This window comes from Ahaetulla prasina, chromosome 1, assembly GCF_028640845.1.
Source record: "Ahaetulla prasina isolate Xishuangbanna chromosome 1, ASM2864084v1, whole genome shotgun sequence".
In the NCBI taxonomy this organism is placed as follows: Eukaryota; Metazoa; Chordata; class Lepidosauria; order Squamata; family Colubridae; genus Ahaetulla; species Ahaetulla prasina.
This window is the reverse complement of record NC_080539.1, coordinates 226,524,372-226,549,930: the sequence shown is the minus strand read 5'-3', so window position 1 is coordinate 226,549,930 and position 25,559 is coordinate 226,524,372. Positions and strand designations below refer to the sequence as shown.

The 25,559-nt window shown below is 37.8% G+C and overlaps 1 protein-coding gene across 11 annotated transcripts in view; it reads left to right on the top strand.

Annotated features, from left to right (window-relative positions):
• Positions 1 to 25,559, top strand: part of GPD2 (glycerol-3-phosphate dehydrogenase 2) — a 99,572-nt gene that overhangs the window by 31,839 nt on the left and 42,174 nt on the right. For 9 of the 11 annotated variants that reach the window (XM_058192476.1, XM_058192501.1, XM_058192483.1 and 6 more), the window contains 4 exons: positions 5,420 to 5,591; positions 10,686 to 10,810; positions 13,118 to 13,215; positions 18,410 to 18,573. In XM_058192476.1, coding sequence (XP_058048459.1) covers positions 5,420 to 5,591; positions 10,686 to 10,810; positions 13,118 to 13,215; positions 18,410 to 18,573 — 559 coding nt within the window. Of the gene's footprint in view, positions 1 to 5,419; positions 5,592 to 10,685; positions 10,811 to 13,117; positions 13,216 to 18,409; positions 18,574 to 25,559 lie in introns of those variants that run through there. The other 2 variants (XM_058192554.1, XM_058192565.1) reach the window with 2 other exon arrangements.

Sequence of the window (25,559 nt, the reverse complement as noted above, 5' to 3'; positions counted from 1 at the left end):
TGTAGCAGTGGTAGTCAACCTGGTACCTACCGCCCACTAGTGGGCATTCCAGCTTTCATGATGGGCGGTAGGGGTTTTGTCCAATACTGAAGCGCTTTCCTTTTTTTTAATTTAATTGACTTTTTAAAAAATTTTCATAGCATTATTTAAAAACATTTTCATTAGGTTTTCATAAAATTCCCCGTGACAATTTAAAATTTTAAAATATACTATTTCTATCGCCCGCACATAAGTTTAGTTCACATTACGTAAGTCAAACTAAATGGCACTATAGTGCGACCGCAAACAAAAGAGCCTCGTCCCAGAATAGCTTACGCATCTCCCCCCCCACACCACCCAGCTGTAACAGACAAGCAGAGCTGGTAGCCGGCGTCCCCCCCCCCAAACCCAATTCAAAATGCGTGAGAGGCATGTGCAGACGACGATACATGGCGCATTACTGGTGAACGGGTGGGTGGTTAGAAAATTTTACTACTAACAGAGATACAAAAGTGGGCGGTAGATATAAAAAGGTTGACTACCCCTGGTATATAGAGAGAAGAGAAGTGGAGAAAGCACACATCCTTGGGCGGCCCCTGTGCTAATTGTACAGGTATCTGATGTGATTTTGCCTAGCTTCACTTGCTGCTTCCTGTCTGTTAGGAAGCTTGTGATCCACTTTACAAGTGTGTTTAGGTACTGCTAGCTGATTTAGTTTAGTTAGAAGAATGTCCGGTATGATGGTATTGAATTCTGAGCTAAAGTCTACAAAGAGGATCCTTGCTTAGGTCTTTGGAGATTCAAGATGTAGGATGTAGTGCAGAGCTATATTAACAGCATCATCTTTTGATCTATTTGCTCGGTATGCAAATTGCAGAGGGTCTAACAGCGGATCCATGATGGTTTTCAGGTGGGACATCACTAGCCCTTCAAAGAAAATGCATTGAAATAAAAAAATACTTTTTATTTCTTTTTTCTTCCTAGATTTTCTCCACAAATTTAGGGTGTGGTTTTTTTAATCCATTGGTTTCAACAGGAATTGACTAACTAGCTGGTAGGCTGAGAGTGTCTGCCCTAATGTCACCCAACTGGCTTTCAGGCCTAAGGCAGGTCTAGAACTCATAGTCTCCTTATTTCTAGGCTGGTGCCTTAACCACTGGACTAAACTGGTTTTCCTTAGTCAATATACTTACAAGTGTAGAAGAGTGCAAATGTGGTAAAAAATAAACTCCTTATATGGTTGTGCATCTTTCAAAAATGATTTGGAAGATAGGCTTTGATGTACATAAGCACCATAGTCTTTAAAGCAGCTACTGTATGTCTCATGCAGAGGCTTAAAAAAAGACATGGTTGATTTAAGAAGATGCTACACTTATATTACACATTTTGAAGTCTCTCTTCTGAAACCTTTTCAAAGCATGCCTTCTACCATAGCCTAAGGCCATGACGGCGAACCTATGGCATGTTTTTTGCTGTCCTCAGCCTCCAGAGCCTTTTTAGGAGTCTGGGGAGGGTGAAAACAGCCTTCCCCACCCCTTCTGGAGGCCAGAAATGGCCCATTTGCCATTTTCATCCTCCCCAGACTCCTAGAAAGGCTCTGGAGCCTCAGGACAGCAAAAAACAGGCCTACTGTGCCATCGTGTGCCAGGAGCGTGGTGGTGGTGGTGTTGCGTGCGCATATGCGGGGGCAGGGCGAATAGAATTATGGATGTGAGCACGTGCATGCGTGACACCTGCCCACCCCAGCCCATTCCTGGCATGCGATGGCAAAAAAGTTAGCCATCACTGGTCTAAGGTATAAATGTTTTTTCATAGTTAGAAGTAGTAAATTTTGAATCCAAACTTTATTTTGATCTTGCTACTAAATAGAAGTTAGGTCACCTTGTTAATTGTTTGCAAGTAATGTGGCAGTTCAATTCAGTATTTTCCAAATGCTTTAAACATTTAACTGGCATCCTTTTTTCTAAGTCTTATTTTCTGCAAACATTTGCCTGAAAATTCCCTTTGATTTCTGATTTTGTATTCTCTATGTACTGTATCCTATTGTTCTTGCCTGCACCTGTTCCTTTGGACTATCCTTATTAGCTTCAAAATTTCTTATGGACATCTTAAAGCTTTTCTTTGAAAGATCCTGATTGTTCCAAGGTGCAGTGATTGTATTTTTACTTGAATCCTAATGGGGTTTACTATAAACTGGCAGTTGTCCTCTTTTCTGCCATTGGTACTCTGAAGAATGACTTGTTCTGTACACATTATCCAAAACCCAATCCCTCCTTCATGACCTCCATTTATTCGTAAGAGCAATTAGGGAGTTTAATCCATCCCTCTTGCTATAAGCCAGTGGTTCTCAACCTTTATAGTGCTGCAACCCCTTTAATACAATTCCCCACGATGTGGCGACCCCAACCATAAAATTATTTTCGTTCATAGGCCTAAGTAACTGTACTTTTGCTAATGTTATAAATCGTAATCATAATGTAAATATCTGATATACAGGATGTATTTTCATTGTTACAAACTGAACATAGCCAAAGTGATTGCCTTGAGGACGGAGGCATTAAAGCGGAGACTCCTCCCCTATTAAGTTTATCGCACCTGAAGCCAGATTAGGCTAGCGATTGGGAGTGATTGCAGCTGGCTTGAGAGGGAGACATCAGAGCAGAGATTTCTCTCTTTTTTAATTCATCGCGGCTGAAGCCGAATTCGGCTAGCGATTTGAAGAGCCTGTAGCTGGCTTGTGGAGTCAACCATTGGAGCGCGATTCTTCGACTCGCAAGTATACTTCCCATATTTCCGATGGTCTTAAGCGACTCCTGGCAAATCGTCATTCGACCCCCAACGGAGTCGCGACCCACAGGTTGAGAATTGCTGCTATAAGCCTATTGTTTCCTTTCAAATGATCACATTCTGTAATAGAATCCTGCCTAACAAAGAAGAAATATGACAGAATCCTTAATTTGGGGATTAAAAAAAACCATGTTGGGTTCTACATGTTTTGGCCTAGATGGTAAAAGTAAAGGTTCCCCCGCACATGCATGCTGGTTGTTTCCAGCTCTAGGAGCAGTGCTCATCTCTGTTTCTAAGCCGAAGAGCCAGCGCTGTCTGAAGACGTCTCCGTGGTCATGTGGCTGGCATGACTAAATGCTGAAGGTGCATGGAGCCCTTTTATGTTCCCACCAAAGTGGTCCCTATTTTTCTACTTGCATTTTTTATCTGCTTTCAAACTGCTAGGTTGGTAGAACCTGGGACAAGTAACGGGAGCTCACTCCATTACACGGCGCTAGGGATTCAAACCGCTGAACTGCCTACCTTCTGATCGACAAAGCTGAGTGTCTTAGCCACTGAGCCACCAGCTTTTAAATCCTTTGGAATCATTCTTACTGATGGGTATTAGTCAAAAACCTCTGGAAACATGTCAAGTTTCAGAATTTTTGGCCCAAAATAAGGGTTTGAAATAAACTGCACACTATCTGGACTTTGGTTTTTGTCAGTGATGAAAATGGGTTAGAAGGCTATTACCACTTCTCTGAAGTTAGGGAACAATCACACAGAAAATATGTAAATATTCTTTTATGGATAAAACAATAATATGTTACAATTAGAAAAAAGGAATTGTTGCAAATAAATATAGTTATAAATAGTGGCAGCAAAAAGTAGTTTGCTTTCAGAATTGTGAAAAGTAATAGTTGCTCAGTTTAAGAATAATAAACCAGTCCTTTATAAAGATTCTGTAGAATAGAATGGAAACCTCGTATGTTTGAGTCACATTGACAATTATTATGAACCTAGTAGGCAAATCATGAGCCCTTCCATTGATACAGATCTTCAAGACCAGCAACCATGTCCTTCTTGCTATCGTCACAAGGAGGTTAGCTATAGCTATACCAGCATTCCCCACCCTGCAATATATTTGGAGATGCAGTCTGGCAGAAGTTGATTTAACTTACGAAAACCCATAGTCTCGTCAAAGGTTTTCTTAGTGCTAAGCTGTGCTATTATTGTAAAGATGCTGCAATTAGAGTGAGATCTCCTATAGAAGAAGGCAAATTCTGGTTTCATATATTCAAAAAATCCTTAGGATAATTGTTCGGTTCTGGCAGATGAACCAAATCAATTTGGTTTATTCTGTGAGTTGTGTTTTTAAAAAATCAGTGTCCTTTTTCTTTGAATAAATTTTCTAGTTCGATTGGTATCAGAACTTGTAGAATTTCCCCTCTCCTTTATAATGAGCCTCTTCCTGGTTAATATTGATATAATTCCACAGTAAAATGCAGTGGGAAGTCAATTCCATTCTGTGCAGTGAGATTTACTCCTAAGAAAGTATTATTTCTACAGTTAAGGTTCTGTGATTTATATTCTTCTACAAATGAAAGTTGTTCTTCATATGGTATTATAGGAAAACAGTATCAGAAGGATCAGTTGGCTTGGTAATCTGGATCTTTTAATGTTCCAGAAATGTGTTTTACCACCTGTTCCTAATATTTTTTAATAACTTTCTCTATGCTTGATATCATATTCAGCATACAGGATTAAAAAACAGATTGGACCATTTCAAAATCATATACATCTGTGGCTTGGCAAATAGTTAGCAAAATTTAGTCAGCAAATTGTCGGCAAAGGTACAATACCTTTTCATAATATGTTTTTCTATTTTCTACCATTTTGGAAGAATATGGAAAGTATATTCCAAATTAAATTATAGCATTCTTAATAAAAGATGAAAGGATAAGATAAAAACAACATGATCTAGGATTTCTAGAGGACCCTTTGGAGTTCAGGGCCCTTCTCTATCAATAGGGAAAAAATTAGAAAGAAAACAATTAAAAATACAAAGGTAGAGGAATAAGGTTTTTAGAAAATAGAAAATCAGCCATTATTATACTTTAGACTGTGCACTTCACTTAAAAATATAGATAGCATTCATATCTTTTTAGTTTGGTATCTGCCAAATTAATGAAATAGAGTGGGGTTCAGGGTTGTAAAAATTGTGTGCTTTTATGGAGTGCTCATGGTATTGGTTTTTTTAACATAGATTTATGTTTGATGACAAAGCAATTCTATAAACATTATATCACACTGTAGTGATGGCATTTGTAATAGAGATTTTTCAGTTAATAACTAGAGTTGTGACTTCTATTGATTTATATTTAAAGACACTTTCATTAAAGTCTTTTGTGTGGTTTTAGGAAAAATGGGCATGCTGCGATACTGAATAATGATAATAATACTTAATATTGTAATAATATTTGGGGATTATTTTATTTCAATACTATTCTAACATGAATCTTTTGTTGTTATTATTAATGACTAGTAGGAAAGGATTTTGGACAAATAGTGCTGCTCTTCATAAATCAGTATTAAATTATGCCCAATTTATTTCTTTCCTTCCTTCCTTCCTTCCTTCCTTCCTTCCTTCCTTCTTGACATTTTATTTTTGCAGGGTCATCTTGCAACTGTGGAAGCTTCAGAATGTAAACCTGAGTCAATGCTAAATTCCCTTCCGACTAGGGAGAATCATTTCCAGGCTTTGAGAGAAACCCCAGAATTTGATGTTCTTATCATAGGTGGAGGTGCCACAGGAAGTGGTTGTGCCTTAGACGCTGTTACAAGAGGTAAGTGATTCACATCACTATAGCAGTCAGTTTTGTTGTGTCTTGGCATTCATATGCCCCAGAGATAGGAATATGTTTTTACATTAAAAGTAGATTCATTCTATCTAAAGTCATTGCTTTTCCTTTTCCTTTTTTTCTATTTTATTTTTATTGTACTTTTTCACATTTATTGTAGTTGATTTGTATTATTGACAGTAGTCCTTTGATTGAATCTTTTAAATTATATTTACAGGTTTGGGGGCTTTGTGTTGGTAATACAGTGTTTAAAAAAAGATTAACAGAGTTGGGTTTTAATTGCCACAGTTCTTTTATTACATAATGCCATAAGAGGTCCCTCCCTTCCTCCCTCCCTTTCTCTCTCTCTCTCTCTCTCTCTCTCTCTCTCTCTCTTGCATACCTTTGTCATTTAATCCAATATAATGCCTGTGATAGGCCTGAGGCATTTTAAAATGATGTCTTGGATCATGATAGAGATAAATTGCTAACATCACAGTTCTCAGTTCTGAAAACTTAAGAGGCTCGGGCCTTTTGATATTCCAGAAGCATCGTTTCTAAGCATGAAGAATTCAACAAAGTGCCTTTTGTTTAAAAGATGAAATGAATATAATTTGAGCATTTGAGATTATCTCTTTGACTTGCTGGGCTTTCTTCTATTCTGTTTATTTTTAATGTCATTGTCCAATATCCATCTCATCTTAGCTGTGTGGGCAGCCTGCACTTTATGTTATGACCTATTTCAGGGCTGTTCCTTGCTAAGCCATTTTGCATTAAGTTCTAAAGAACTTATTCCTTCCTAGCTGTGAATTGCCTTTTTAAAATTCCCATAATTCCTAACTAGCCAAAATCTGGAGTACAGGTAGTCCTTAACTTATGACCACATTTGAGCCCAAAAGTTATGTTGCTAAGTGAAAAATTTGTTAAGTGAGTTTTGCTCTATTTTAAGACTTTTCTTGCCACGTTTGTTAAGTGAATCACTACATTCTTAAATTAGTAACACGGTTGATAAGTGAATTTGGTTTCCCCATTGACTTTGCTTGTCAAAAGGTTGTAAAAGAGAATCATATGATCCAGGGGCACTGCAACCATCATAAATGTGAATCAGTTGTCAGGCGTCCAGATGTAAATCACGTGACCATGGGGATGCTGCAATGGTCATAAGTATGAAAATGGTCATGTCACATTTTTCCGTGCCATTGTAACTTTGAATGGTCACTGTTGTAAGTCAAGAACCACTGTATGTGTAATGGTATTGCTGATATAATAAATAAATAAATTTCCTATATTGAAATTTATTGATAAGGATAACTAAGCCGGGTTGGAAGAGCAAATGAGAAAGAAGAGGAAAGTCATTTTTGAATGAGAAAAATTAAATCAGGTATTGTCTTTAGATTATGGGATCTACCTCTTCACTAAAACCTCAAGATCTGTCAACAGGTGCAGATATTATGAATGGCATATATAGAACCCCAGGTCCAGAGATTTATTTTGACTATCAAATATGAGGGACAATTTACTTTTTAAGAAATCATTGGAATCATATGTTTCATTAACCTAAGATGTAACGTCTTTGAATTTGCTCAGTATGTTGTGGACGAATCTGTTACGATATATCTAGTAAATCATAGTTGAACAAAAGTAGCTTAGTTTGTTGTGGAAACATCAGTCAACTTACATTCAGTAAACCATAGTTGAACAAAATATAGTTTAATGAAATGTGCAAACCTTTTTAAAAACTGTTATTGTAAAAAAAATGTAAGAAAAAAATTCTGAACCATTTTTTATTTGTACCAGTACATTTTAGTCTACTTTTCTGCCTATGCCAACTCTAAATTATAATGACTTCCAGGTTGGATAAAAATCGATGATTTTTTAAAAAAAAACACCAAAACATTAGATTTTTTTGATTTAAATCGGATTTTTTTGATTTAAATCAGATTTTTTTATTTAAATTGGATTTTTTTGATTTTTATCAAACTTATTTTAATAAAATGCTTTTGGAGTAAAAATCTACCTAAAGACAGTTTTCTATTTAAGATACATTAATAATTTAGTTTATTTAGCGTGAAATGGAGCTTAATTATGTAGTATGAGGCTGTATGCAAAATTTACAACTCATTCAATGAACCCAAGCTCTGCAAGCTAAATAGGAAAGCTTCATTTTGTTTGCAAATAATAATACTAAAGATTCTAACTACCAGGAAGAATGAGTCTTTACATTTAAGGAGCACCCGTCATTTCAGATCCATCATGGCAGTGCCTGTTAGCGGGCATCCACTCACCTGCTGCCTGCCACGTCCCTCACCTTGTTGTGTCACTGCCGCATCACCAGCCATCCCATTAAAGTGAACGGGACTGTCACTGAGTCAACAGTGGGTCAGAGGAGGAGCCACTATGGGACAGAGATGACAGTTGCTCTTTAAAAATTATGATTTAAATTGAATTGATTTAAATCAAGCTTTTTTACTGTTGATTTCAATCAACTTGATTTAAATCAAATCCACCCTGATGACTTATTTTAATCCTTTTAATTAGTTAGTAATCACGTCTATGTTTTTGGCCATATAAAAAGTATTGACATGATTTGAAAAATAAAGTACTAACTATATTTTTAATTTCAAGTTTTATAATCCATTCTATTTTTATAAACAGAGTTGGGGGGTTTTTTTGGTTAATAATTTTAATGGGCCTGGCTTCAGCTTTCTTTCTTCTTCCTTCTTTTCTTTCTTCCTTAAATCCTATTTAAGTTTTTATTTAATTGATGTTTTCTTTTCTTTTTTCTTTTTGGTTGTATTGCTGTAATTACTGTTAACATAGTACAGTTATAGTTAGTAGCATGTATGCTAAGATTTACCATTGATCTTCCTCTGGCTCTGCTTTATTTGGATTGTTATCCTGACGTGGCACTGTCTTTTCAATTAAAAAAAAAAGTTTTTATTTTTATTTTGTTTCAAGTTTTCCGTATTCCCAATTCTGCTGAAGGATTATCTGCATTAGCCACCAGTTTGAAATTTTGGAATGTATATATCTCAAAATAAGAGGCCTAAACATTCTTAATATTTTGTATTGCACAATTTCAAAACATTATGTGCGTTATTTCTGGCCAAATTTTGGTAGATTTAGAAAGAGGGGTCAAGTTTGAACGTACCTGTAGTATAAGTAGGTGAGATACATTTTTTGACCACTTCCTTGTATTTATTTTTCCTACCATGTACTTTGTTACAGAGATGTGATTTTGGTTTCATAATCAAATAAAGATTTTCAGTGTTTAGCATTGGATGTAGTGGATGATAGAGCTATATAGGAAAACCAAGGTTGAAACCAATCTCTATTTATCGTTTTTGTAGTACATTTGTTGATTTGTATCAGTAGCTTTCTGAAATGTGAAATAATCATAGGCATTTGGTTAATGAATTGTATATTGTTGCTCTTCATTCACGGGATTTGCTCTCATATTAAGTTTGATGCTTCACTTAACAAATTCTGTTTTCTTCTTCTTTGACACGTTCTTGCCAAATTATTCCTGATTGTATCCATTAATCTTCAGTCACATTTGACAAAAATAAATTGCTCTGATCTTCTAAAGTTACCGGAAATAATTAGTTTTTTTTTAAGGACATGAAAGTTTAGGGGGACCAAGAGAGGCTAATGTGGCTTTTTGTACTGTAATAAAGCATAGCGGGATCTTTAAGGTAATGAAGGCTAAAGGGAGAGCATAGAGAACTTCCTCCTTGGATTTGTAAAATCATGCTACACACTCTACCACACCCTTTGTTAAAATCTTGCAGTACTTGTTTTCATTCTTCCTGTTTTCTTCCTTGAGTGGCTTTGGATTGCCACATGGAAAATACGTTGACAGAGGTTGTGACATTAGCATTGTTACTTTATTCAGTTTTGAAAATAGCACTTAGCAATAGCACTTAGACTTATATACCGCTTCATAGTGCTTTTACAGTTCTCTCTAAGTGGTGTACAGAGCCAGCATATTGCCCCCAACAATCTCATTGTACCCGACCTCGGAAGGATGGAAGGCTGAGTCAAACTTGAGCCAGTGGAAATTGAACTGCTGAATTGCTGGCAGCCGACAGTCAGCAGAAGTAGCTTGCAGTACTGCATTCTAACCACAGCTCCATAAAATAGCAGTCGAAAAAAGTTAAGTTTGTATTAGATGTTATTTCCCCTCCTCCCCCTAAAAGGAATTTCATTTCAGGTGTTCTGTAGGTGTTTATTTTAACTGCATTTACTTTCCGTCTGATTATATTTTATAAAACAATAGAAAGGGCAGGGGAAAACAGTCTGAAAATTAGTAATGAGATATGCAGTTCAAAGTCAGTCTCAAGGTAGTGATTGTGCATTTGAACGCATTAGTTAGACAGGATATGTTATCAGTATTACATTACAGTTTTCATTTAGGACAAAATATGAATTAGTTGCAACCTCCCCAAAGCCCATTAATCTTCCGTCTATCTCCTGTTCTGCCTTTATAATATTCTACCTGGTGAAAAGTTCTGAAGAATCTGAAAGCTTGCACTCCTGAATTGGGTGATTCTAATAAAGGTATTACCCAATATTGATTTACATTTTTTTAATAGACCAGTATGTTGTTGTTCTGCTAAAAAAAAGCATATGCAAATTTAAAAGACCATTAATAACACTAATTGTTTGATTATGATTTAATTACTTTGCTTAATTTGTTGTTCTCATGTGTACCAATATCCAGAGTTGGAAAATAATGTGATAACTATGTCTGGGCCTGAACTCTTCTTCTGTCCTGCATTAGCTTAATTTTATTTAGAATCACTTATCTAAAAATTTTAATTGTCCTTGTATATTAATGAGAAGGGGAAAGGTTTTACAAACTCTCAAATTCCTTCTTCGGTCATTTTCATATCTCCGGTATTTATGACTTAAGTCAAAATATTTCTGTGAAAAGTCTGCTACGCTTCACTGCCAAAAAGATGACATTATGTACTTTGAATACAAATCTAGAGCAGGTTTTTTTTCCTTGTGATTGTCTGTACCCTAGAGAAAGATCTTTAATGGATTACATACAAATCGTGTAATTTAAGAAGTTAATTTGGTCTTCTGGTTATGCAGGCCTCAGCACAGCTCTTGTAGAACGGGATGATTTTGGATCAGGGACTAGCAGCAGAAGTACAAAACTGATCCATGGTGGAGTGAGATATCTACAAAAGGCCATTATGAAGTTGGATTTTGAGCAGGTAATTGTTTATGATGGCTGCTGTAAAGCAAAACAATATGGTGCTTGATCTAATTAAATTGGTTCTCACACTTAGTGACTTTTAACACACTATTTGTTTTGAATTGCTTGAAACCTTGAGAATATAGGCAGAAAATGCATATATAGAAGAAATGCATAAATAATTAAAATTATGGAATGTTTTATGTTAGCTTTTGGCCAAGCAATTGAAATGCAAAGTGTACATTTTAATAAACTGACCCTTTGATAGCACTTTATTTTATTAATTAAATTTGAGTTCAAATTCTCACTAGTAGAAAAAAAATCCTAAAACATGTTACGGTACAATTTATTGTTTTGTAAACAAGTTGAGAAGCTTCCATATGTTTTAAGACAATTATAATTTAAAAAAAAAAACCTGCAGTAGCAGCACATCTTTATATTATCTGTAGAGGTGCTTGTATCTTTTTCAGGCAGCGGGTGCCATTGTATAAATTTGTGTGATGGGGCAACTGCCCAAAAATATAAAAATGCGCCAATGTATGGAAGATTATCAAAGATGACAAGATCACATCATTTGCACCTCTATCTCATAAAGGTTTCCTGATCTTGTGACAATGTTAAATGCCTTCCTTGAAAAATGAATAATTTGGGTTCTTAATGCCTGATTTATAGTGAACCTTAGTTTTCCTCTTCTCACTTATATACCAAACTAGCTGTTTCATAGTGCATTTCTCCATATTAAGACTAAATTCTGCAGGCAGAACATTTTTGGTAGGAATAAGTATTTCCTTATCTTGATTCTAAGTCATTCTATTCCATTATACCATATTTTGATCTTAATCACGTATGGAAGCTGGGGCTTGACCAGTTTACTTCCCTTAATGTAATCATTATATTTCCATTGATAGAACCTAAAATTTAATTTGCCCCTTTTTTAGCCATATCACAGTGGTGTCTCAAATTCATTTGTAATTAACTACTATGCCAGATCTTTTTCACACATGCTGTTTCCAACTTACTTGTGCCTCCTCCCATAACTGTACGTTGGATTTTTGTCCTTGCTTCAGGGTTCTTGTTTTACATTCCTCAGATATCTTCTGCTAGCTGTTGCTCATGTAAATATCTCATATTTTACTCAAAAACAAATTAGAGGTCTGTGTAATGCTGGGAAAATACTATATCCTTAGAAAATGGATGTAATTAAATACTAATGTGGGGTGTAAAAATGCTGTGGTAATTGTAGTTTTTACTCTTTCAGAAGTTTTGAACTCAATACAGTCTTGAGTTCCTGATTGATATTTTGAATTTGAATCAGTATTTATTATAAGGTCAGACAGAACACTTTCTGGATGTACAAGCAGCAAAATTTAAATTTCTTTGAATTTGGTCGATTACCTCCAGATATTCTGTTATTGATTAGACATGTTTTTATGTTAGAGCTATAAGAATATGAAATAAATACTTAATTGTCTATTTTTTTAAAACAATAATTGGTACATATTAATTTAGAAACTGCATAGACTGCTGTAATTCATCCCCATACTTACAACAGTTAGTTCAGTGACCGTTCGAAGTTACAATGGCACTGAAAAATGTGACTAATGACCGTTTTTCACACTTATCATTGTTGCAGCATTCCCATGGTCACATGATCAAAATTTAGATGCATGGCAACTGATTTATATTTATGACGGTTGCAGTGTCCCAGGATCATGTGATCACCTTTTGCGACCTTCTGATAAGCAAAATCAATGAAGCCAGATTCACTTAACAGCTGTGTTACTAACTTAACAACTGCAATGATTCACTTAACTGTGGCAAGAAAGGTCGTAAAATGGGGTAAAATTCACTTAACAAATGTCTTGCTTAGCCACAGAAATTTTGGGTTGAATTGTGGTCATAAGTCGAGGACTACCTGTATGGTATGGTGATTAAGATATTGAACTGGCACAAAGGAGACTCAAGTTCTTGTTCCACTCTTAGCTGTGAAAATTTACTGAGTGACTTTGGTCCTTTCTCTCTCGGATCAGCATATTTCGCAGAGTTGATGTGGTGGTGGAAAATGGAGGAAGGAGAATGTGAACACCATATTGAGTTCCTGAAGAAACTTTGAGCTATATTTTAACATTCTAAAAAATACTTTAATATTTTTTCTGGTCAAAGAATGATCTGCACAAGTTTTTATTACAATCATAATTTCTAAAACTCTTTTTAATACTTCAGAGAGTCCACAAAATAGCAACAGATGATTGTTTGGCAGTATCACTGAGAATCAGTTCAGTAAATTCTTTATTATTTCTTTTTTTACTTTTACTTTTTTTTTTAGTATAGAATGGTGAAAGAAGCCCTCCATGAACGTGCCAACTTGCTTGAAATTGCACCTCATTTATCTGCTCCTCTGCCTATAATGCTTCCAGTTTACAAGTAAGTTATTCAAAATGTATCTTATGTTATTTGCTTGGCAGGTTATTCTTACATTTTAATCTGTGTCGCTGTATAGGAATTATAGTGCTTTTTTTGTATTTTTTTTTTATTTGCATATATATCCCGCCCTTCTCCGAAGATTCAGGGCGGCTTACACTATGTTAGCAATAGTCTTCATCCATTTGTATATTATATACAAAGTCAACTTATTGCCCCCAACAATCTGGGTCCTCATTTTACCTACCTTATAAAGGATGGAAGGCTGAGTCAACCTTATTTATTTTTTATTTTATTTATTATTTGATTTTTATACCGCCCTTCTCCCGAAGGACTCAGGCAAAAATAAAACAGATAATACAATATACAATTTAAAATGTAAATTAAAAACTTATTTTAAAATTAGCCTGAGAAGTTAACATATAACATAAACTAAAAACCCCATTTAAATTAATTAATAAAAATTTAAAATTAATAAAATTCAATTCAAGCCAGCCCCGCGCGAATGAAAAGATGTGTCTTCAGTTCGCGACGGAATGTCCGAAGGTCAGGTATTTGGCGTAAACCCGGGGGAAGCTCATTCCAGAGTGTGGGAGCCCCCACAGAGAAGGCCCTTCCCCTGGGGGCCGCCAGCCGACATTGTTTGGCGGACGGCACCCTGAGAAGTCCCTCTCTGTGAGAGCGTACGGGTCGGTGGGAGGCATGTGGTAACAGCAGGCGGTCCCGTAAGTACCCAGGCCCTAAGCCATGGAGCGCTTTAAAGGTCGGAATCAACACCTTAAAGTGCACTCGAAAGGCCACAGGTAGCCAGTGCAGTCTGCGCAGGAGCGGTGTTACGTGGGAGCTACGCGTAGCTCCCTCTATCACCCGCGCAGCTGCATTCTGGACTAACTGAAGCCTCCGAGTGCACTTCAAGGGGAGCCCCATGTAGAGAGCATTGGACCTGGTGGGACTTGAACCTGCAATAATTGCAAGCAGCTGTGTTAATAACAGACTGTCTTAGCAGCTGAGCCACCAGAGGGCCCAGTATTGCTTTTGCTAGTGCCAAGCCTAATTTTTTTTACTTAGCAAGAACAAAATAATTTTGTAGAACTGCAATGTGAACTCTTTTGAACCGTTGATTCCATTTGTTTTAATCTGGTATGGCAAATGCACAGAGAATCCTGTTGACATTTTACTGACAGATTGATTACAGTGGCAGAAATCTTTGATGTTGCTATACCATAACTGTGCTTGAATTAAATCTTGATTAGCCATCTCAGAATTGAAACTTATGTGTGTGCATGTGCATCAGTGTTTTTGTGCATTTATTTATTTATAATGATATCTACTTTCTAAATGTTGGAACCATGTCTGTATCTCTGTGGTATAAAAAGGGAGAAAATGAGATGCAAATGTATGCATGCTGTTAATTTTCCTAACTTCTCAAATGCCTTAAGAAAGGAAAATATATAAGTAGCCTTTTTACTTTGTTTAGATCAGGGGTGTCAAACTCGCATCGTCACGGCCGCGTCACCTGATGTATAGGGCCTTTTTTTCGTCTTAGCTAAACGGGGTGTGGCCAGCATGTGATGCATCTGGCCTCTGGGCCAGGAGTTTGACAGCCCTGCTTTAGACAGACCAGTACTTTACCTTAAATTAATCAATGAGATGTCAAAATAGAATTAAATCCGAATTAATGTTCTTGAACAATAAAGGTAAAGGTTCCCCTCGCACATACGTGCTAGTCGTTGCCGACTCTAGGGGGCGGTGCTCATCTCCGTTTCAAAGCCGAAGAGCCAGCGCTGTCCGAAGACGTCTCTGTGGTCATGTGGCCGGCATGATTCAACGCCAAAGGCGCACGGAACGCTGTTATCTTCCCACCAGAGGTGGTCCCTATTTTTTCTACTTGCATTTTTACATGCTTTCGAAACTGCTAGGTTGGCAGAAGCTGGGACAAGTAACGGGAGCTCACCCCGTTACATGGCAGCACTAGGGATTCGAACCGCTGAGGTGCCGACCTTTCGATCAACAAGCCTCAACGTCCTAGCCCCTGAGCCACCGTGTCCCTGCTCTTGAACAATAATAATCTATTAAATTTGAATTATGCCTGATTCTCAATTATTCTGGACAATCAAAGAATTTTCAATAAAACTTACAAAATATAGATAAATGCATCAATATATGCTGTTTAGCATTTACAGAAGGATGCATCTGAGAGGATGTTACAGGAAGAAAATATTTAAGTGTTTTGTAACTTATCTATTTGAATTTCAATCTTTGGAGTGGTACTGGGGGAAGGATGTTAGCCTAAGATGATGTTTTACCCAGGGTCTCTAAGTGACTTTCTAAACCAAGTGTCGTTTTGAAACTTAGTTTCACACATCCCACCACAATGACTCACAAAGAATACATTTAAGCAGGGGAAACATCAAGAAATCATCAAACCTAAATAAATTCATATTATCTGCAATCAGATTATGTATCCAAGAAAAACATGGTGATGCTACAGCATTTACAGAACATGTCTTACAAATATAATTCTGGCACATTGTACTTTTCATATCTCAGAGTAAAAGTATACAAGCTTTCTTTGGTCTCCATCAGCTCAGACACCTTACGAGAAAGGGAATTTTGAAGCATCATCCGTGTCATTTAAATAAGACTTCTTGTTGTGTAAGAGACTTCAAATGCCTGTCGGCTGCTTATTTATGTACTGTGCTTAGAAACCTGTTAACTAAACATTAGAAACGTTAGTATGCAAATCATCAGTTATTGCTCTCTTTTGCCCAAGCATGTACAATTTCTGTTGCCTTAAGAGCTGCAGCTGGCTTTATGTTATCAAGCACTTTATTCCAAAAATTGGCAAGGCCAGGCCCAATATGGAAGTGGGGGTTCAGCAGCTTTAAGGGATGAAATCTCTTTAAGTGCCTGTGAAGTTTAAGGCATTTAAAGGAATTGCATACCTGAAGAACGTTAAAGATTAGCCCGTGTGATGTAATAATTGTTTAAATACACCTTGTCAAAGTAAATAGAGAGTGACTACCTTTGTCATTTTGTGACTCAACAGTCCAGTGAAATTGCTTTAATCAACTATGTTTTGAAGAGGATGACACGGGGAAAGTTAGCCTCAGGTTCCTACTAATTTCGAATTCACATAAATAGAATTGGGTGTTGTTGTTTTTTGACAGAACACCTGATAGACTTCATAGCTTGTTAAGCAAGCTTCCGGAATAATGCAAATGGAATTATATGCTACATGTTATTGTCCTGTTATCTGTATTCTCCCCCACCCCTCTTGCTACTAGAATAATAATTATATGTTCCCTGCAATAATCTTGAATAGGTTCTTGCTGATAAATTCTGGCTGACTATAGTAACCAAGAATTAAATTCATTAGCCAGCTTCAAGCTGAAGATATTTTCAAAATTTTTAGTCATGTTTACTTTTAAGACCCATTGATGTCAGTAGATCTGTCTCCAAATCTGTTAGTTTGAAATCTCAAAATGTTGTTTAACATTTTCATGTTCTAGTACAGTGATGGCTAACCCTTTTTTCCTCTGGTGCCAAAAGCATGTGTGTGTGCATGCTATTGCGCGCATGCATGCCCACATCCATAATGCAGTGCCCCCTGCACTGCGCTGCCCTGCCCCCTTGCACAGGCGCACGTGACCGCCCCCCACACACACCCCATTTTGGGTCTAGCAGGCCTCCCTGAAGCCTCCGGAGGCCAGAAACTGCTTGTTTCCAGACTTCTGGTAGGTCCAGTTTTTGCCCTCCGCATGCGCCAAAGGCTTTCCCAGAGCCTGCGGGAGGGTGAAAACGGCCTCCCCCTGCCCTCCAGAGGCCCTCCAGAGGCCAGAAACAGCCTGTTTCCAGACTCCCAGTAGGCCTGTTTTTCGCCCTCCCAGAGCCTCTGCGCGAGCCCTCTACTTACTTGGCATCCAAAACGGGCCGCGTGGCGACTCCTGGGAGGGGCAGGGTGGCATGGATATGCACGCAAGTCTCCCGCATGCTCAGCAGAGACTCTAAAATTAGCTGACCGGCGGGAGGCACGCACGCTTGCGCTGTGGAGCTGATCTAGGGTGACGGCTTGTGTACCCGCAGAAATGGCTCTGCGTGCCACCTGTGGCATGCATGGCATAGGTTTGCCATCACGGTTCTAGTACAAAGGTCTTTCTTGGGGGGGCGGGGGGAGGGAGGGATGTGAAAACAGATTTGAGTGTAAAGATGATTATTTTAATATCCTGACCATAGGATAAGATATGTGGTCCAGCCAGGTTATTGTAGACTTTTAAGCTCCTGTGTAATTCACATGGAATTAAATATCATTTTGGTGGAAAGAAATTATTAATATTTAAAGGTTTTTTTCATTGAGCACTGATCATTCTTTGTATTCTCGGATAGTTGCCCCCCATCATTAATATATTTAAAAATAGGAACATTAGAAAACAATATGAGCTGCAGTGAATCCTCAGTTTTCCATGTAAGCCTATGAATCTGTTTGTTCATTTTTCTGGCTGGATTTATGTAAAAGAATAGGGTAGGCTAAAATGGAATTGAATAGCTTGTGACTCATAGTACTGTAGGAACCCAAACATTATTTTAATATATTACATAAACCAGGACACCAGGTTAAGGCAGTTAATTTAGATATTATGGGAATAAATCCCTTGTATTTTGTTAAAATGGGTTTTTCCCCACTCCCAGTATTTGATGCTTGGATCCAGCTGCACAGTAAAGCTTCATAGCCAAGTGGTAATATGAACCTTGGTCCTAGTGTTCAGTTCTTTTTACTGAATTGATTGCATTCTAACTGATTTGGAGCCTTTCTGTTTTATAATTTACAGTCTTTGTCTTTGCAAATAAATATGTATCTATATTCGGGTGTGTTTGTATATCCTCTGCTTTTCTTCCCAGAAACTCAGGATAACTTCACTAAATAACAAAATGAATTTTAAAAACATCTATCAAATTGAATAAAATAGTAATTGGAATAGTTATATCTCACTTCTTCTTGGGTGGCCTCTTTTAGTCAAAAAATTGGCTTGGAGAATTCCCCTGTGATTTTTAGAACAGCTTTTCCACACATATCCAGATCTATTCTGTTTTTTCTAAATTCTGTTTGAATTTTCAGATTTGTTTTAAAAGAATGTCCATTGCAAAAAAAGGGATTGGTTTTACATGCTTACGTGTTTATTTGTTTTTGTTTTTTTAGGTGGTGGCAGATGCCTTATTACTGGGTGGGAATTAAGCTGTATGACCTTGTAGCAGGAACCCAATGTCTGAAAAGCAGCTATGTGCTTAGCAAATCCAGAGCTTTGGAACTCTTTCCTATGTTACGGAAGGACAAACTCGTGGGCGCCATAGTCTACTATGATGGTATGTCCTCTCCTTTCTTGCCAGTGTTAAAACCAAAAGTTTTGATCCCAGTTGTGAATCTGAGCCCATTCTATCACTGTAGCTATATTGCAGAAGTACTGTATGGCCCTTATGTTCATACATTTCTCCCTTTTTTTTGTATCTTTGCATCCCCCTGCAAGAGTTTTTAATTACCAACTGCTTTTTTTTTTACCTGCTGCACTGTTTAGGTAATCAGTTAGAAAAAGTTGCCTTAATTGCATTTAACTTTCATTAAGCCATGGTGGCGCAGTGGTTAGAATGCAGTATTGCAGGCTAGCTGCCCACTGCCAGGAGTTTGATCCTGACCAGCTCAAGGTTGACTCAGCCTTCCATCCTTCCGAGGTTGGTTAAATGAGGACCCAGATTGTTGAGGGCACTATGCCGATTCTGTAAACCACATAGAGAGGGCTGTAAAGCACTGTGAAGCGGTATATAAGTGCTATTGCTATTGATATTTTAGCTCCAGTTCTTTCTTTTCCTCTGTTAGTACAGTGATGGCTAACCTTTTTGCCATCACGTGCCAGGAGGGGGGGTTAGGGGGGGTCATGCGTGCGCGTGCCCACACCCATAATTCTATGTACCATGCGCATGCGACCCTCTCCCTCTGCTCCTGGCATACAATGGTCTGATAGGCCCGTTTTTCTCTCTCACCTGGCTCCAGAGCCTTTCTGGGAGTCTGGGGGGTTGGGGGGGGCAAAAATGGCTTTCCTCCCTCCCCACCGGAAGTCCTGCAGAGGTTGAAAACGGACTGGAAGTTGACAAATGAACTGTTTTCAGCCTCCGGAGGACCTCCAGGGGAGGTAGGGAAGGCTGTTTTTGCCCCCCCCCCCAACTCCTAGAGAGGCTCTGGAGCCAGGTGAGAGAGAAAAATGGGTCTTCCCTGCCCCCCAGGCCTTCCAGAGGCAGGAAACAGCCTGTTTCCCTATTTCTGGTGGGCCCAGAAGGCCTGAAAATCAGCTGGTGGAGCTGAGCTTGTGTGCCCACTGGCTACGTGTGCTACCTGTGGCACGCGTGCCATAGATTCGCCATCACGGGTCTAGTAGATTTTCTCCAATCAACATAACTCCATGGCAGAGAAGATTCATTATTTTTCCTACTTTACATAGCAAGTGAAGCACACCCATCTCGAGTCCCTTCCTTTACACTGAAAAAGGATGTAAGTACTAGATTAGTTTAGTCCCCTTTTGTTTTCAGTTCCTATTCGCGCCTATTTGTATGAAAATTCCTGAGAACATGCCAGAACTAGTTCTGGGAAGAGGTTCATGTCTTTGAATCAGATAGATCTGTTCTTTCTTGGTCTTTTTGTCTTCTAAATTAACTTCTCTATGGCTGGTGGATAGATGAGGCATGGGAGTGTGCCAAAGAACTTTGTAAAATCTGTGTTTAGTTCCATTATTCACTGAAGTTTCCAGATATGTCTTTTAGTCTGCCAGTAGAATGCTCCACCTACTGGTGGTTTTTGGTGCTGAAAAAAACCCATTTCATTCTCCCTTTCATCCTGGATTTTCCCAAATAGAAGTTGATTTTTCATTTGCTTCTATATGCACGTTGCTATTTCATCAAAATGCATTGCTGAGTGCAGAACGATCTTTTATCTTTTTTTATATTAGATATTTTTCCAATTCTACCTTTGAAAAACTTTTTGCAGGCAAGTATAGATACATATGGATAAATACATGAGTTGGGGATGAAATATACTAGCAAGTTACTTCATTTACTTTTTGTGAAGGGGGAAGAAGAAAATTAAAATTTATAGCCAGTTCAAATTTAGGTTGGGGATGATGGGGACCAAAGACCAAAATGACTAAAAAGGACCATTAACCACTTTAAAGCAGGAAGACGACAATGGAAATGCTTGATGTTTTCTGCAAAATTGATCAGTGTAGTGAATCCACAAACCTATGATTATAGAATGATGAATATTTGTATATATCAGAAAAAGCTAGCTCAAAACTTCTTTGTAACCATAATACAATAATACTGATGGGATCTGAATTTTCTATTGAATATGTGCTTGCTATGTGTCGTGGTTTTATACGACCGCAGTTTTGTGAGTGATTGGACGTTTATTTCTTTGCCCAATAAGTCTTGAGAAGGAGTGGTTGAAGAGAGTAGTTTTTGTTCTAACCTGGATTATACCTTCGAAAACATCCCTTCTACAGTTTGGGAAATAAAATAAAATGTTATATGCGCAAAAATATGGAGATGAGTCTGCATACATTTTCATAAAGCAACAGAGAAGTCAGCCTACCCAACCGCACTTTCTCTGAAAATTACTAGAAACCAAGAAACTCAGTTCTGAGATAGTGGAATGCAACTAGTTACACAGCAGGATGCCCATTTAGTGACATTTTTATTGCTCTCTGCCTAAAGGCCATCTTTAACTGTGATTGTTTTTTGCCCTTATGTTAGACGTATTCAGTTTTCTGTTCTTTTTTATAAAATTATTTATAGGTTTATTTTTTCTGTTGAGATAAGGGTGTTTTAACATGTAGATTTTTAAAAATGTTTTTTTCTACCTATCCTCCAGCTATAGCCAATATACCAGATTTGCACTTTCAGAATGTCTTTCATGAATGAATGCTATATATACATCCAAATAGGAAACCTGAGCTTTGGTATCCATCCAGATTCCTTTTGCTATTCTCTAGTGCTTCTCTGTCATTTGTTTTGGAGAAGCTTTAGAATGGAGTATGCTAATTATGGGATCTAAGTGAATCGGTTTTGTAGTGAAAAAGCTATGTACAAGAATTTCATTGTGGACAAAAGAAAAAAGAATTTAAATTTGTTCCTTTTTTATTTATTTTACTTAAAATTGTATACCTACACAATTGAAACAATCTTTAAACTTAAAAGAAAGGCTTTTAAAAATTAGAAAAGAGACAGCTGCAAACAAACTAAAAATAAAAATTAATACAAAAAAAGAAAAAAATTATCTTAATTTTATGTTATGAGTATGCTACCGTAGACTGTTCTTCTACATGCTAAATTTATTTGACTTGAGTGATCCTAAATATAATTTCTAAACTGTGAATTGATCTTCTGGTAGATTGCAGTGGTATTAAGTGAGCATTAGAACATACTACATCCGTGGTGATGAACATAGGGCTGGTGAAGCAGTCAGGTGAGCCTCTAGAGTTGAGGTGGGCAATTAATTTTCCCAAGAGACCACATGAGAAACTGGGATTGTTATGGACGGCTGAACCAATAGGGCTGTGAAGATGTGTAGGCATGCTCACATGCCCATATGTAAGTTGAAATAAAAGCAGTTGCCTTCAAAATAAAAGCAATCTAGACAGAGACAGCCAAAGGGCCAGGTGTAGCTCAGGCCAGAGAGAGACAGCCAAAGGGCCAGATATGGCTTGGGGGCCATAAAAGCCCAGGTCTGCCCTAGAAAGTGGGAAGAGCCCTACATTTTCCTGAAATAATGCTAAATCTACATCCAAAAGAAATCTTTCAACTGAACAGAGAGGACTAGCCACTTAGAAAATCATGTTCCTCTCCCAGTCCTATCCCAAGGAAAAGGACTAGCGGATGGTCTCCTAATAGCTGGTGAATTTGTAAGAGAGAAGGAAAGCTAAGAGGAGATATTCAAAACCTTATCTTTAACATGTTCTGGATAATTGACAATGTGCCTTTGGCAGGATAATGATTGCTGGTGGAGCTGTCACGTTTTAAGCCAGGGTTCTTTCTGCTGGCTCAAGGACTAGTACCGAGAATTTTAATTCACTGGTGAAGAAGAACCATTAATGTGTTTTTCACTTTGTGCTCTGCCTTGCATCTCGTTTCTCAAGAAAAATGTATGAAGTCTGAAATATTCTGGTATTGTTCTTTTTAGGCTTTTCCTAAGAATCTGCAAGCTTACTATAATGAGGAACTAAATGTCTATTTTGAGATTCATTTTTAATCAAATAGTTAAAGGCTCAGTACTGTTAAATTTAGCTGATTTGCAAGCAGAGAGAGATAGAGAAGAGCAAAAAATTAAAGATTCGGTGTTCTATTTCTTAAACTTCAGAGGTTCAGAAAAGTTTTCTGAGCCTGCTTAAAGACAGAGGTATAGTCAAAACATGCTTTCTTCTAAAGTAATATAGCCACCAATATTGGGGAAAGAAACGTAACTCACTGCAAAGGTCCTGAGTTCAGTCCTTGGCATTTCCAGCAGAAAGAATCTTAGCTAGTAGTCCATTTTTTTTTAATTACATTCCCATTTTCAAAAAGCTCTGTGCCACGTCCAGTAACAGGGTAAATAGAAGTGATCCTGGATTCATGAAGTGGAAAATATATATTAGTCTAGCACAGCTGAATATGGCAGGCAATTGAACAAAGCCGAATCAGGCAGTTTATTATTGCAAAAATGCTTCCTGCCCCATTTCACTTCCTTTCCCAGTCACTCCTGGAGGCTAACTATTAGTATAATTCTTGTAGGATATTCTTTTTGATGCCATATTCTTAATTTCTGCTTAATGGCACATACCATTCATCGCATAAGTCACATCCAGCGGAAGCCTTCTATCAGCTCTGACAAACTGAAAATTCTCAAGCTTAAAATACAGGACCACTTGCTATGGTGACCCACTAACAAAAATTTGCCCCTATCTTTTTTAGAAAAGTAACATAAAATCTTCTCCAGAATGCAAAAGACAAAACAGAACTTCACATTGCAATAGATTCATTTTTAGATAATCTTCCATATCTAAGTTACCCATTGATTGGATCCTGGGAAATCTTGTTTTTCAATTAGATTTAAGTTCATTTCAACATGGCCTTTGGAAGAAAAACAGTCTTGTTCACTCTGGTTGATAAATCCAATTGGGGTTTGGAAGAGCTGGAAAGTTAGTTTTCTTGGACCTTTAAGTGTTAATGAACTGCCTCTTTAGGCCAGAATTGGGAATTATGAGGTTCAAAACAGCTCCATTCTTTTTTGGAGAGAAAGATGTGGGATTCTCAGGGTCATTAACTTACAATACAAGTAATTTTTCCAAATACGTTTTAATGTTTGTGGAAATCCTTGAGAAAAAAACTAGTGATTTTGGCTAAGAGGTTCTCAGTAAGTGGATGATACACAGTTCTTCCTTTCTTCCTTCTGCAGGAAAGCTGTGCAATTTTAGAATGGTTTTAAGGCAGGGGTCCCCAGCCTTGGCAACTTTAAGCCTGGTGGACTTCAACTCCCAGAATTCCCCAGCCAGCAAAGTAGTCTGGGATTTGAAGTCCCCCAGGCTTAAAGTTGCCATGGTTGGGGACCCCTGGTTTAAGGGCACCGTTTTTGATGCAGGTTTGCACATAATATAAATCTCAACTTTTCACCTAATAGAAATCTTAATCGACAGAAGATGGCTTTGGCCCAGTCCTACATAGTTTTCTGATCTCTGAGCATAAAGATGGTGCTTTCAATTTGTGCGTAATGATGAAGTGCCATTTTATTCCTGTGTACTCCTTTGATCTCTTTGAAGAAACTAGACTTGGTGCCTTGGCAGCACCCAGCTGGTTGCAAACAGTAGTGCTGATGTACAGATGTTTTCACAACATAGACAGACTCATAGTTTCAATTGGAAAAACGTGACCAAGCTAAGACCAGAAATGTCAGGGAATTTCTAGGAGCCTGGCCCTCTGACAAATCATCCATCAATAGACATTAACAACATCTATAGGCTATGCAAAAGGGACTATCACCCAGCCACTGGTGAAATGCAACCGGTTCTACCCAGCTCAGGCAAACTGGTAGCAGTGGCGTCGGGAGGCTCCGCCCACCTGGATGTCATCATGTCCATTTTTGACTCTCTGCGCATGCGCAGAAGGCTCTGTGCATGTGGAGGAGGCACGAGTGCTCTCACATTTGTGAACCGGTAGCGAAGGTAAGTGGATTTCACCCCTGCACCCAACCCAAAAAGGAATAAAAAGACCCAAGTACCTCTCCACCAGCAATCAGCACCCAGATCAATATAGATTAACTCCAAAGTTAACATCAGATCAACAATCAAGTAAACAAAACCCCAGTCAAGAAACTGCCAAAGAGCCAACAGTAAACAATCCAACCAAAGAATTTCTAAGACCGCCCCCACCAACCCTGACAGGGCAAGCCACCAGAATATAAACTGACAGCAAACCACACTCCTTACTAGCACTGATTATGTTACCTAGTTTGAATAATGAAATATCCGCAAGAAAACAAGCAAACTCAGACAGCGCTAAGGACCCCTCATTTCAACCCTAAGCTACAAATATTCTCCTTTATTGGTACTATATTTGTATCTTTGCACTGGTACAACCAAATTCATAAATGTACGTATTCTATTTCTCTCTCCACGCCCCCTGCTTTAAACAAAGGGTAAAAAGTTTCTTATAAAACTTGGCTCAGATTTCCATTTCTTCTAATTTCATAGCAATTTGTCCAAGCAGTGATATATCAGAGCGTTCATTTTGTACCACATATTGTTGCTCCAAGCTTTCTTAATTCCATTTTAAGTTTATACAGACAAAAAAAGGGGACATCATAAATGTTGGCTATACCAGCCATTGCAAATCACAAACTTTACCAGGGGCTATTCGTGCTCTGTCGCAGCATCAGGAAAACAAAGCATATGTTGGATGTTAGCCTAGCTGTACACAATGTGTCCTATTTATTCAAGGTTTCCTTTGAAGCTACAACTTACAACTTCATTTCTTAAGGGTACATGTCAGTTTCATTTAGCCTTTGTTAGTATTTGGATACTCTTGAATAGCAAAAAAGGCAACATTTTGGGGGGTGAAATGCGGCTGCTATCTGAGCAATGATCTGTCATTTTCCCTTACGCATCTGAAGAAAAATTAAAAAGGGGCATGATGGAAAAGCTAGACTAAGATTTCTTGTAACCAACTTTCCCTTTATTAAAACTGGGGAAGCCATTTTTTAAAGGTACCATATAGGACCCTGTACAGCTTTTTTTTCTTAGTGATTCTTTTTGTTTTATACCAGGGCTCCCCAATCC